This window comes from Callospermophilus lateralis, chromosome 12, assembly GCF_048772815.1.
Source record: "Callospermophilus lateralis isolate mCalLat2 chromosome 12, mCalLat2.hap1, whole genome shotgun sequence".
Taxonomy (NCBI): domain Eukaryota; kingdom Metazoa; phylum Chordata; class Mammalia; order Rodentia; family Sciuridae; genus Callospermophilus; species Callospermophilus lateralis.
In genome coordinates, this window is record NC_135316.1 from 44,889,081 (window position 1) to 44,901,986 (window position 12,906).

The window sequence follows — 12,906 nt, forward strand, 5'->3', positions numbered from 1 at the left end:
TCCATACACAGCACAACTGTAAAATTAGGTAATCTTTTGGAAAGCCTTTTTGGAATGGCTTTCCAAAAGAACTATGTCACATGTAAATAATATACTCTCTGAAACATTATTGTGCTAATAAAGAACATTAAATCCTACAGATTTCCAAGCTTACATGCTCACACAGAAAGCAATATGTTATAGGTTATGCTTTTGTACTAAATATATTAAGTTTCCAAGTCAGGTCCCGGGTTAATGTAGCAGAAGCAGGCAGCAGCAGGTATCTGATGCCAGATCCCCAAGCAGACTCAGGCGGACAGCTGCACCTGGGCTCCTCTGAGACTCCACTGCTTTTCCTCGCTGTGTGCGTGTCCCGTGATTTTATGGCCTGTTGAGTAGCTAGTTCCAGCAAGAGTGAAGATCTCTGGCAGTTGCCATCTAGCCTACACTGTTCTCTCTGTATTCTACTAAAAATGGTTGAACCCGAGTCCTCATCCTCAGAGTCTGAATTCCTTCTATTGTAAAGTGACATGGAGAAAAGAAGGAGGGAGAGAAGAAAAGAATTGACTACTGAAATTAATGTCAAGCTATTACTACAATGTAACAGGAGAGCTTTTTAAGATCCAGATTCTAAAGTTTAAATTTGAACACATGTTTTCAATTTTAGAAGTTCTACAGATGTTAGAGGGAAAATTAGACTTTCTCCATCTCACAAAAAAAAAAAAATGCACAAAGAATGTACAGGTCAGGGTAAGGAATGAACACTGGAAGGACAGAAACACGCATAAAGACAAACCTGAATCCCTGAAATTCTTTATACCACGGTTTAGAGGTTTCCCTTTTTATTCTTTTCCAGTTCACATCTTCTGGAATCCAACACTTGGGAAGAAACTGATCAAAAGAATTCCCTGGATTTGGCATGACTGGACTTAGCTTTCGCACATACAGATCATCCTTGACAATGTTGGGTAACCTTGATGGTTTTTCTTCTTCCTCTTCCAAGTAATGAGAGGAGTTTGAAGGTTCTCGGACTGCTGCCCAATTCTCTGCATTGGTGCTCCCAGTTCTCCTCTGGTTACTGTTCAAAACATCCAACTAGGTTAAGATACTGCATGAGCAATCTGAACCAGAGCACATAAGGCACGCATTCCACCTCACAGTTTACAGCAGTGTGAAGAAAGCAAAGTAACTCCCACTGTTGTCACCACAGTTCCTAGAACAAAGTTAAGGTGCCATCTCATCCTAGTTAGAGAACAGCCAGATACACACGGCTAAGGACACTTAATTAGAAGTTGTGTTAAAAGAAAGACAAATTGCAGTTTGGAATGACTTTCTAAATTAAATCAACGGCATGACAGATATCCAGATCCAGGACAAATACATTTCTGACCTTGTCAGTGTGTGCAGCTCACAGGCTAATGTATCAGGAGAAAATATTTGTGGACCAGAGTGGAGAGAGGTGGTTTTTGAAATGAAACTCAGGGGCCTCTTTTTCACTTGGAATCTACGGTTGGCTAAGTCATCCAAAATCACGTCAGGCAACCTTCGTTCATCCTCAGTATCTGAACCACTTTCAGAACCACACACCTCCTTACAGGAAGCTGGATATGAAAAATCACACTCTGCTCTGCTAATTTGATGGGGAAATAAAGGATACTTTTCACGTCCACTAAGATCAACAAAAAAATGGAAGAAAACACGGCAGCTCACAATGAACAATATTAGTCATCCAGTGCATTGAAAATACCAATAAACTGAAGGCACAAACCTAAACAAGACCTAGCAGATCATATGCTGACACATGTTAACAGAACAAATATCTTCAAGATATATATGACTAAAAACAGGTATAAAAAATTCTCATTAGTGAAATTCATTATCTCTGAAATACGTTTTAAGAACCATTCTTAAATACCACTCAAATTCACAAAGCTTAAAGAACTCCACCATCACATCACATTCCAGTACCTTGAAAATGTCCCATCTGCCTCTGTGTAGACGGGGCTTGCCCAGCTTCTTCTGTTATCCTCATTTTTGTCTGACTTTTTCTTCCTCAACGGTGCTGGCACATAGGATGGCTGTCTACTTTTGTTGGGTAAAAAACGATTGAATGGTAAAGCAGATTTTGGTTCAATAGCTGAAATCCTTCGATAGGACATATCATCTTTGTTAAAATCCTGCATTTTGAATGTAAATTCCAAATCTGTGTCACTTTCGCAACCTATAAAACAAAGCACAAGAATTTGTTTTATTCTTTAGATTATTCACTTTATTAAAACCCCTCAGCCTGTCTGCTCTATCTTTCCCTTGGAAACCCAGTGCTGCTACTGCGAACTGTGGGGAATATTTTTAGAAACTGTCATGAAGTTGTGATAAGATCCATTAGGAGGAACTTGCTTTGCATTCTGAAGGCACATGCAGTACACTCTTCTGCTGTCGCACATTCTAAGCAGAAAAAGTCCCTATACACTGCTGAGCCCCTCCTTCCCAATCATCTTTGCCTCCAGGATCTTTCATCAAATTTGTCGAAGTAATACATGTAATAAAACCTAGCAGGAAAGTTGCAGGTGCTTAAAATGAGATACAAAAAAAATTCTAGGGAAACTAATTTAAAATTAAAGCAGACATCTTTCCAATGTATGTGAGGAGAGAAAAGGGGAGCAGGAATAGAAGTAAAAATACACAAGATAGTGAAGGAGCATGACGAATCCCTATGAGACCCCTATGAATACAAGAGAGGATGGACTGGGTGACATCTAAAGTCCCCAAAGAATCGCAGGTCATATGCAAATGAGAGCACAGAACTTATGCTACTTCTTGTGACCATGGAAATTACATTGGGAGTCTCCTATTTTCTTCAAAATTATATAAAAAGAAACTCAGAAGAATACCCTTTAATACACCTCAAGTTCAGATAAATACAAATAGTAATATACCTTCTTTAAAAAAGAACATAAACCTACTCTTTTAAAAGCCCAGGAAAAAAAAAAAAAAGAGAGAGAGAGAGAGAGAGAGAGGATAGAACAGTAGATTCAGAAGTCTCTTTCCTGCCTTCTTTTCATTCTGCCTGTAGAACATTTGTAAAGATGGTTTTCAAGTGTTGCTTCCCACCAGGGTCCCTCCCAAGACTGGCTAAGCTCAGCACCCATATCTCCAAGGCTGGGCCATGCACAGCAGCAGAGGTTAGCCAAAGCTAAAGGCAGTCTACTCTCCTCTCCCTGCCCAGCAGAAATCTACAGTGAATAACTCTGAAAATAGTCCACAGGAAATGGTTACAGCTGTGACAAAGGCACAGGGTACTGGAAATGAAAAGGAAAAATGCAAGGCAGCTATGCCCAAGAGGGTCAGCCAATAATCTGATGCTACTTCCTTTAAGAAAAAAAAAAAAGACATTTCTCTCATTTTAAAAATGTGTGCCAATGAATCCTACTAAAATATACATGTGAAAATTTAAAATCACAGGCTATTCTACTTTTGAATTTTTTAAGTTAAAATCTTTTTTTAGCTTAGTTCAGTGTTCTGCAGAGTTTTCATTTGCCTAAATATCATCTTGATGTAAGTTTTCATACAAAACTAGGAAATTTTACTTTGCAATTCTTATCCTAAAAATATCCCAAATTTTGGTGACCATCAACTACAATCTGGTGGGTAGCAGAATTTTAATAAACCAATCTCAGAAATGGTTTCTTATCTTGGTATTCCCCTCTACCTACTAAAGTGTGAAGGCCAAGACCTCCAAGCTCTATAAGCAAGGTTTGTCTGCAACACATTTCAGCAATAGGGAAGGTAACTGCAAACCTCTGCTTTTGGTTACTCATGACAAAGTAATCTAGTGGGTTGAGAATTTTAGCCTCAGCATTTATAATTTTAATCATTCAGATGCATTATAAACTTCAATTTATTTCCTTAAAGGTATTATAATCATCATCTGGGTTATAAAAAAGTCACACCCAGACAGCAAACGGCCAACAATGCACTAATAATTATAAATGTTAACGGCTTAAATAGCCACTCACACTTTTTAAATACTACTTATTACTATTACCATTACCACAACTCCTTTAAGTGCTAAAGAATTTAGTTTTGTTCCCATGCTTAATTTTTGAAAAACAAATTCATTTGATGTAGAGTTGGAAAGTTTTCATAATAAAATCTTAGAAAAACATTTACAATATAAAATAATATTCATAACAAGCAGAGTGAAATCCCTAACAACTGAGCATAAATTCCCAGACAGAATTCAACCCTTCATCATCATGATGGTGGAAGCACAAAAATATCTTAAAAGAAAAAAAAAAAATGTTGGTGCAGTATTGGAGATTGAATCTAGAGCCTCAGCACTGAGATTCATTTTCCCACCATTTCAAGAAATTTTACTTGTAGTTTCCAGTAGTCAATTCAGAGTAGCTAAGTAGTTAGTCAGAAATTGCTGACACTAACTAGTAGCCACAGGAATAAGATATGCATTTAAATAACTGATTTGACCATAAGCTTAGAATTTTGCAAGAAGGTCCTTCCACAACAGAAAGACTGCATTACCACTGCTCCTTTTATGCCTTCTCTGTCTTGGGTTAGCTCTGACCCTGACATGACCAAGAGATAGATATTCTCTCCCACCACATTAGGTACTCTAAACAGGAGCCTAAAAATCTATCGAAATATAATTATTAAAATATTTCTGTTTTTTTCTTGAGTTTTTAATCCTTTCTAGTAAAGTAAAAGAAAGAAAGAAAATTACTCAGCAATGAAACCAGACTTTTTTGCAGAATCTTATTTATATTCTTCTTTTATGTTTAACTATATTATATCAGCTGATAGGCCTCATATTATTAGGCCTGGAGCAAATTATTGCTGACAAAACGAATCACAGGAAGCTGTCTCCTTACTGTCCAAAAACAGCAGAAAAAATTGGAAACTATTAACACTATGAGGAAAAGAAAAATTATGAAACCCCAAATATATTTAAGACTTTCTTAACATTTACTTCTGGTGAAATTTTTGCCTAGTTTTTATTCTGTTTTCCCACTCCTGTTCCAGTTTTTTAAGTAATAATTTGACAACCAAAAACATATCTCACCTTCACGTCCTCCTCTCAATGTGATATCTGAGGAGCAGCTGGTCAATGATCTGGACCCCAAAGAGTCTAAGCTTTCAAAGGAATCTTCCCTCTTCTGGCTGCCTGGAGGAGCAGGAAATTCTCCTCGGTCAGAACACCAGATATCACCGTAGCCACTGTCCCGGCCACTTCTTTTCAGGCAGCTGGAGTCTTCAAGTGCCTAAAAAAACATTTTATAAAAAATAGTAAGCTTGGGCTGGGGTTGTAGCTCAGTGGTAGAACGCTCAACTCACATGTGGAAGGTACTGGAGTCAATCCTCAGCATCACATAAAAATAAAATAAAGTTATTTAAAAAAATAGTAAGCTAGTATGAACTTCCAAAAACATAAATGTTTTGCTTCTTTGCTAGATAAGGCAATGTGATTTCCCTATTGAACATAAGAAAGGGGCTGATAAAAATCAGAATATACATGTGTAATTTTATGACCTCTGAAGTATTCCCAGGCCCTGTCTTAAACCTAAGAGTTGCCTTATTGGTGGGAACAGCTAGACATTCACGATGTCTTTGTGATTCCTTTTTTAAATCACCTTTTATGTATGTGATAATGTAGAGCAGAGGCTAAAACATTGCTCTTATGGTTGAATGAGGAAAGAGAAAGAAGGACCCAACATTGGGGTCAGGGATTCTTTTCCGCTGTGTGGAAGGCCCTTATTGAAACGTGGATCGATACTGTTACCCAAAGTTTTGTCTTACTTATTCCACCTGACTTTTGCCAAGTTGTGCCTTTTCTTCTGGAATTGTAAGTAAATACAGTCATAGCACCTGTTATACTGTGGCACAGATATTGTTACAGTGAACATACCAGTGGCTCTCACTGCTGAGCTCACAGCCCCTAGTGAATGTGTGATGGATGGAGAAACCCCTGTATGACCTGCTGATGCTGTCTGCCTCTTAGAAAATAAATTTTGAATCCCCCCCACAAAAAAAAAAATAGACATCTGTACCATTTCCCCCCACAACTAATATGATAAGGAAGTATTAGATGTTTAATGTGATGATTAGGAGGCATTTGACATTATTTAATAAAGTAGTATGATCCATTTAAAAATAAGGAAGAGGGTATAGTTTAATGAACAAAAGTTCATTAAAACAACACTGAAACACTGAAGTCAATGATTATTTACAGGTCTGATAATAAACATGAAAGGAGTCAAAGAGAAAAACCAATTTTAATTTAAAAATCCAAATGGAGATAGACTGAATAATTTTACTGACTTATCTCCAGGAAATATTTTGGGTGATTATGGTAAACATAAAAGAATTAATAAAGTTCTTTAAGTGCATTCACCACCCTCAACCCAAAATAGCTAAAGGGGGGAAAAAACAAGAACTATGGCTCTACAGTATCACATGCACAAAAAGAGATTTAAAAAAGGAATCACAAGGCTGAATGTTTTCTCTGATAAGTGGATGCTAATCCATAATGGGATGAGTGGAGGAACTTTGGTTTGGCCAAAGGGAAGGGAGGGGAGGGGAAAATGGGATAGGAAAGATGATAGAATGAGACTGATATCATTACCCTAGGTACATGTATGATTGCACGAATGATGTGACCCTATTTTGTGTACAACCAGAGAAGTGAAAAATTGTGCTCCATCTGTGTACAATGAGCATTCTGATGTTATATATTAATTGACTTAAATAAATAAATAAATGGTTTAGAACAAATAAATAAATAGGAATCACAAAGACATTGTTAATGTCTAGCTGTGCCACATCAGAGAATTCATTTATTTTCACCAATAATAAAACCTAAATTTGAGGTTACTGGCAGCTAGGTTGTCTCGATTGCTGGGTCAAAGGAAGCATACTTATTCACAAACATGTAAGACTTATCTCCCAGCCAGGTGTGGTGGTACATGCCATCCCAGAAGCTCAGGAGGCTAAGACAGGAGGATCACAAGTTCAAAGCCTGCCTCAGCAACAGTGAGGTGCTAAGCATCTTAGACCCTGTCTCTAAATAAAATACAAAAAAGGGCTGGGGATGTGGCTCCATGTTCGAGTGCTCCTGAGTTCAATCCCTGGTACGAAACCTACCCCACAATCCCCAAAAGACTAATCTTCCTTGGAACTAAATTAAACACTGGTTTGGCTCATCTAAGAGATAGAAATATGACAAATATTGTAACCTATAGGTTTGTAAATTATACAGAACCTAATCAAAATAACCATTTTTAATTAACACTTATAAAATTTAATGGTAAAATACAACTGGGTATTTTAAATATGGATTTAACTTAAGTAAAATTTATAAAGGTCTTAGCATAGTCCTGACACTGCAATCAATGAATACCTAGTAATTACAATTTTTAAATATGGTAAAGGTAATTTTGTCATTATAGTAAAAAAAATCAGTGATATTACTTATAGACATTACTTACTAATAGTTTACAGAACTTAGGAATAACGAACAAACAAATGTAACATATGAATCTTGATTAAATCACAATTCAGATTAAAGAAAAGAGACTATGAAAAACAGGAGACAATTGGGAAATTTAATATGTCCTTGATAATAAATAATGGGGAATATTTATGAGATTTCTTAAATATATACATTGTGGCTATATAGAAAAATATTCTTAGGAGATGCATACTGAATATTTTGGGATGAGATATTTCTGAAATTAAGATGGTTACTTTAAAAACATAGATGGGTGGGTAGATAAGCCAATATAAAAATCTTTAATAAATGAGTCAGATGATGATTACCTGGGCATTTGTCTTATTATTTTTTTCAACATGAAAAAGGTGAAAATGTATAAAAGAATAATTAGCAGCTGGCTCAGGCATGTTTTTGACTAATAATCGAACGATGAATTTCTGGATCAAATGTTTGACAAGTGTTTAAAACGCCAATACAGGTCTAGTCGATTTAAGAGAGATTTCATAAGCTTTAGATACCAGGCATCCTGGCATGAGTTCCCATCCTGTCATGAAAATGCCAGCACCTACTTATACCCTGCCCCCAAGAAGATAGGGAAATGAGCCCTAGTGCCGGTACCAGAATGTTTCACAAAATATGAGAGTAACCACTGTAAAATAAATCTTCAGATTCATCAAGGTCTTTGTTTGGCTATACTGAGCATTCTACCCACTGAGTTCTACCCGCAGCGTATTTTTTTTTCCCCTTGAGATAAGGTCTCATTAAGTTGCCCAGGCTGGCTCTGAACTTGCAATCCCTCTGCTTCAGCCTCCTGAGTATCTGGGATTACATGCACACACCAGCAAGCATGGCTTCATCAGTATTTTTTTTTTTTTTAAACACATACTTTGAAACCTAAGAGCTAACATATGGCAAGATGAAATTTAACATCATAAAGTTAAAGCTATTGATGATGGACTACCATAGTTATAAGACAACCTGAGTATGACCCTGGAGTTTGGTTGTTTTTTTTAAAACCATTTTGTTTGTTTCTTTGTTTTTGTGGTACTGGCGATTGAACTCATGGCTTGGTTCTAAGCAGACAATATGTCATTGAGCTACATTCCCAGCCCTTGAAGCTTGGTTTTTGAGGATTTCACCCTGATAAGTCCCCAAAATGAGTCACCTTCAGTTATGACACTAGCACAGGTATTACACCAAGTATTTTTTAATTGATACAATGGACTGGCCTTAAGCACTATCTAGATGGAACAGAATGAATGTAAAACAGGTGACATGTTCACATGCCTCTCATGCCTATTCCCACTTAGTAAGAGTGGAATAAGAGAACCACAGCTATCTACCAAAACTTTTTTGCCCACTCTGACAGACACTGGTAACAGGAAACAGCATTTAATGAAGCATTCCTAGCATAAACACTATATTAAGATTATTCAACCTGAGTCAGATTGTCATAAAAAGTTAAAGAGCAATACTTCATGGGCCGAAGTTCCACGTCATTTTTAATTGAAAGTTTCCTTAGCTGAAATAATTATAAAGCAAGGCTCTCCCTGTGCCCAAAGCCCCTTACAATTTCTCCACTATCCCAGACAGCTAGATTATTTGCTATGGGAGTTTTCTCAACCCTCTTACAACAGGTATACATGATAATATCTCACCCTGAATTAACTGATACAAGGAATTTGAGTGAAGTGCTATCAACTCTTTATAATAAGAAGAAAAAACATAAAACCCCCAAATTTTTTGACTCTGTAAATTCCATTTCTCTCTAATATATGTGGCTGAACTCAGGAAAAATCATTTTTAAAGATAAGGAGAAATGTAGGGAAAGGTGAGTATTTTTATCCTGACCCCAAATTTTAATCTTCCAATCATAACTAATATTTATTATGTTTTTTTACAAAGTGTCAGAGACTGATTTTAAAAATGCCTTACTAATAGAGCATCATTTAATCATCATAAAAACCCCTAAAGCATCTACTCTTAATGTTTTATTTATTTTGATTACATATTTTCTTCTGACCCCTATCAGTTCCCCTAAATAAATAAAATATCCCACAAAGAAATTAGTTTTCCACTTGGACCTTTTATAAATGAAGACTTGGCAGAACAACTGTCAGTCTTGGCACTTGATTCTTCTCACAGAAACCTTAACATTCAAAAGGCTGTCACACAGGTTCCCGGATATGAAAGAATAGAAATGTGTGTAAAATCAAGGATTCTAATGTTAAACCTTATCAAGTTTCACTTGGCATTCACTACTGTTTTGAAAATAAAGGCAGTATGGTGATACTGGAATATGGACATTAGTGATAATTAATTGCCCAAGAATACATTAATAGAAAGAAATTTACTTCCGTTAATTTTAATAGTCCTGGCAATGCCTTTCTGCTGCAGGCTGAATTCATAGTGAGCATAGAAATAAGTTATAAAATATGTGAGAAAGAAAGTAAATGTGCATGTCATCAAACTACCTAAAATTAAGAGAAAAATTTATGCCTCAAAAAGTGCTCTGGATCCATTTTGAGTTGACTTTTGTGCATGACGAGAGAAAGGGATTTAGTTTCATTTTGTTGCATATGGATTTCAGGTTTTCCCAGCACCATTTGTTGAAGATGCTATCCTTCCTCCATTGCATGTTTTTAGCCCCTATATCAAATATAAGATAGTTGTAATTTTGTGGATTGGTTTCTGTGTCCCCTATTCTGTACCATTGGTCCTCCCCACCTGTTTTGGTACCAGTACCATGCTGTTTTTGTTACTATTGCTCTGTAGTATAGTTTGAGATCTGGTATCACTATACCGCCTGATTCACACTTCCTGCTTAGAGTTGTTTTTGCTGTTCTGGGTCTTTTATTTTTCCATATGAATTTCATGATTGCTTTATCTATTTCTACAAGTAATGCCTTTGGGATTTTGATTGGCATTGCATTAAACCTAAAGAGAACTTTTGGTAATATCGCCATTTTGATGATGTTAGTTCTGCCTATCCATGAACAGGGTATATTTTTCCATCTTCTAAGATCTTCTTCTATTTCTCTCTTTAGGGTTCTGTAGTTTTCATTGTATAAGTCTTTCACCTCTTTTGTTAGGTTGATTCCCAAGTATTTTTTTTTTTTTTTGAGGATATTGTGAATGGAGTGGTTGTCCTCAATTCCATTTCAGAAGATTTGTTGCTGATATACAGGAATGCCTTTGATTTATGTGTGTTGATTTTATATCCTGCCACTTTGCTGAATTCATTTATTAGCTCTAATAGTTTCTTTGTAGACCTTTTTGGGTCTGCTAGGTATAGAATCATGTCATCTGCAAATAGTGATAATTTAAGTTCTTCTTTTCCTATTTTTATGCCTTTAATTTCTTTCGTCTGTCTAATTGCTCTGGCCAGTGTTTTGAGAACTATGTTGAACAGAAGTGGTGGGAGAGGGCATCCCTGTCTTGTTCCAGATTTTAGAGGGAATGCCTTCAATTTTTCTCCATTCAGAATGATGCTAGCCTGAGGCTTAGCATAGATACCTTTTACAATATTGAGGTATGTTCCTGTTAGATCAGAGATATGGCATCTGATAGAAGAAAAAGTTGGCTACGATCTACATACTGTGGGGTCGGGCTCCAAATTCCTCAATAGGACACCCATAGCACAAGAGTTAATAACTAGAATCAACAAATGGGACTTACTCAAACTAAAAAGTTTTTTTCTCAGCAAAAGAAACAATAAGAGAGGTAAATAGGGAGCCTACATCCTGGGAACAAATCTTTACTCCTCACACTTCAGATAGAGCCCTAATATCCAGAGTATACAAAGAACTCAAAAAATTAAACAATAAGAAAACAAATAACTCAATCAACAAATGGGCCAAGGACCTGAACAGACACTTCTCAGAGGAGGACATACAATCAATCAACAAGTACATGAAAAAATGCTCACCATCTCTAACAGTCAGAGAAATGCAAATCAAAACCACCCTAAGATACCATCTTACTCCAGTAAGATTGGCAGCCATTAGGAAGTCAAACAACAAGTGCTGGCGAGGATGTGGGGGAAAGTGTACACTTGTACATTGCTGGTGGGACTGCAAATTGGTGCAGCCAATTTGGAAAGCAGTATGGAGATTCCTGGAAAAGCTGGGAATGGAACCACCATTTGACCCAGCTATTCCCCTTCTCAGTCTATTCCCTAAAGACCTAAAAAGAGCATGCTACAGGGACACTGCTACATGGATGTTCATAGCAGCACAATTCACAATAGCAAGACTATGGAACCAACCTAGATGCCCTTCAATAGACGAATGGATAAAAAAAATGTGGCATTTATACACAATGGAGTATTACTCTGCATTAAAAAATGACAAAATCATGGAATTTGCAGGGAAATGGAAGGCATTAGAGCAGATTATGCTAAGTGAAGCTAGCTAATCCCTAAAAAACAAATGCCAGAGATATATACTCTCCTTATATCTTCTTTGATATAAGGAGAGTAACTAAGAACAGAGTAGGGAGAAAGAGCTTGAGAAGAAGATAAACATTAAACAGGGATGAGAGGTGGGAGGGAAAGGGAGAGAGAAGGGAAATTGCATGGAAATGGAAGGAGACCCTCATAGTTATACAAAATTACATACAAGAGGAAGTGAGGGGAAAGGGAAAAAAAGGGAGGGGGAGAAATGAATTACAGCAGTTGAGGTAGAGAGCAAAGAGGGGAGGGGAGGGGAGGGGAGGGGAGGGGAGGGGAGGGGAGGGGAGGGGAGGGGGGATAGTAGAGAATAGGAAAGGCAGCAGAATACAACAGACACTAGTATGGCAATATGTAAATCAGTGGATGTGTAACCGATGTGTTTCTGCAATCTGTATACGGGGTAAAAATGGGAGTTCATAACCCACTTGAACCAAAATGTGAAATATGATATGTCAAGAACTATGTAATGTTTTGAACAACCAACAATAAAAATTTTTTTAAAAAAGTGCTCTGGAATAGACTCACTGACTCTTGGTGGTAGTACATAAAGCCAGCAAAGTCTAACAATCCTTTCTATTCAGCCCAGTCTAGAGCAAACACATCCCACCATTATTTGTCAGAGGGGAGGAAGAGAAGCAAAAGAAAGGAGGAGGAGGAGAAAGTGATAGTGTTAGCTATAGCAGTCATTTTATACAGATGTAGTTTCCTTACCTTAGTCAGAGCTTGTCCTAAAAGTTTCTCGAATGCTTTCAAATTAAGATAGGGACCACTGTAGTAGGGGTTATTTTGTGTTTTTCTTCCCAGCCAGTACAATGTTATCAAAACCTTTGAAAAAAAAATTCATGAACAAATCAAGTCTATTTAGTAAGCTCAATTCAGGTGAATACTCAAGATAAAGGATAGCTCATATTACTCTATGGTTGAAAGTCCAACTCCCTTAAATTTATGGGAAGGGAAAGGTTCATTGAAA

The 12,906-nt window shown here is 36.8% G+C and overlaps 1 protein-coding gene across 8 annotated transcripts in view; it reads right to left on the bottom strand.

The window, feature by feature from the left end:
* The window catches only part of Lmo7 (LIM domain 7), a 211,118-nt gene that overhangs the window by 49,686 nt on the left and 148,526 nt on the right, over positions 1-12,906 (bottom strand). For 7 of the 8 annotated variants that reach the window (XM_076872343.2, XM_076872341.2, XM_076872340.2 and 4 more), the window contains 5 exons: positions 12,648-12,761; positions 5,057-5,255; positions 1,948-2,200; positions 776-1,057; positions 306-494 (listed from right to left, as the gene is read on the bottom strand). In XM_076872343.2, the coding sequence (XP_076728458.2) occupies positions 306-494; positions 776-1,057; positions 1,948-2,200; positions 5,057-5,255; positions 12,648-12,761 (1,037 nt within the window). The remainder of the gene's footprint in view (positions 1-305; positions 495-775; positions 1,058-1,947; positions 2,201-5,056; positions 5,256-12,647; positions 12,762-12,906) is intronic. The other variant, XM_076872342.2, reaches the window with a different exon arrangement.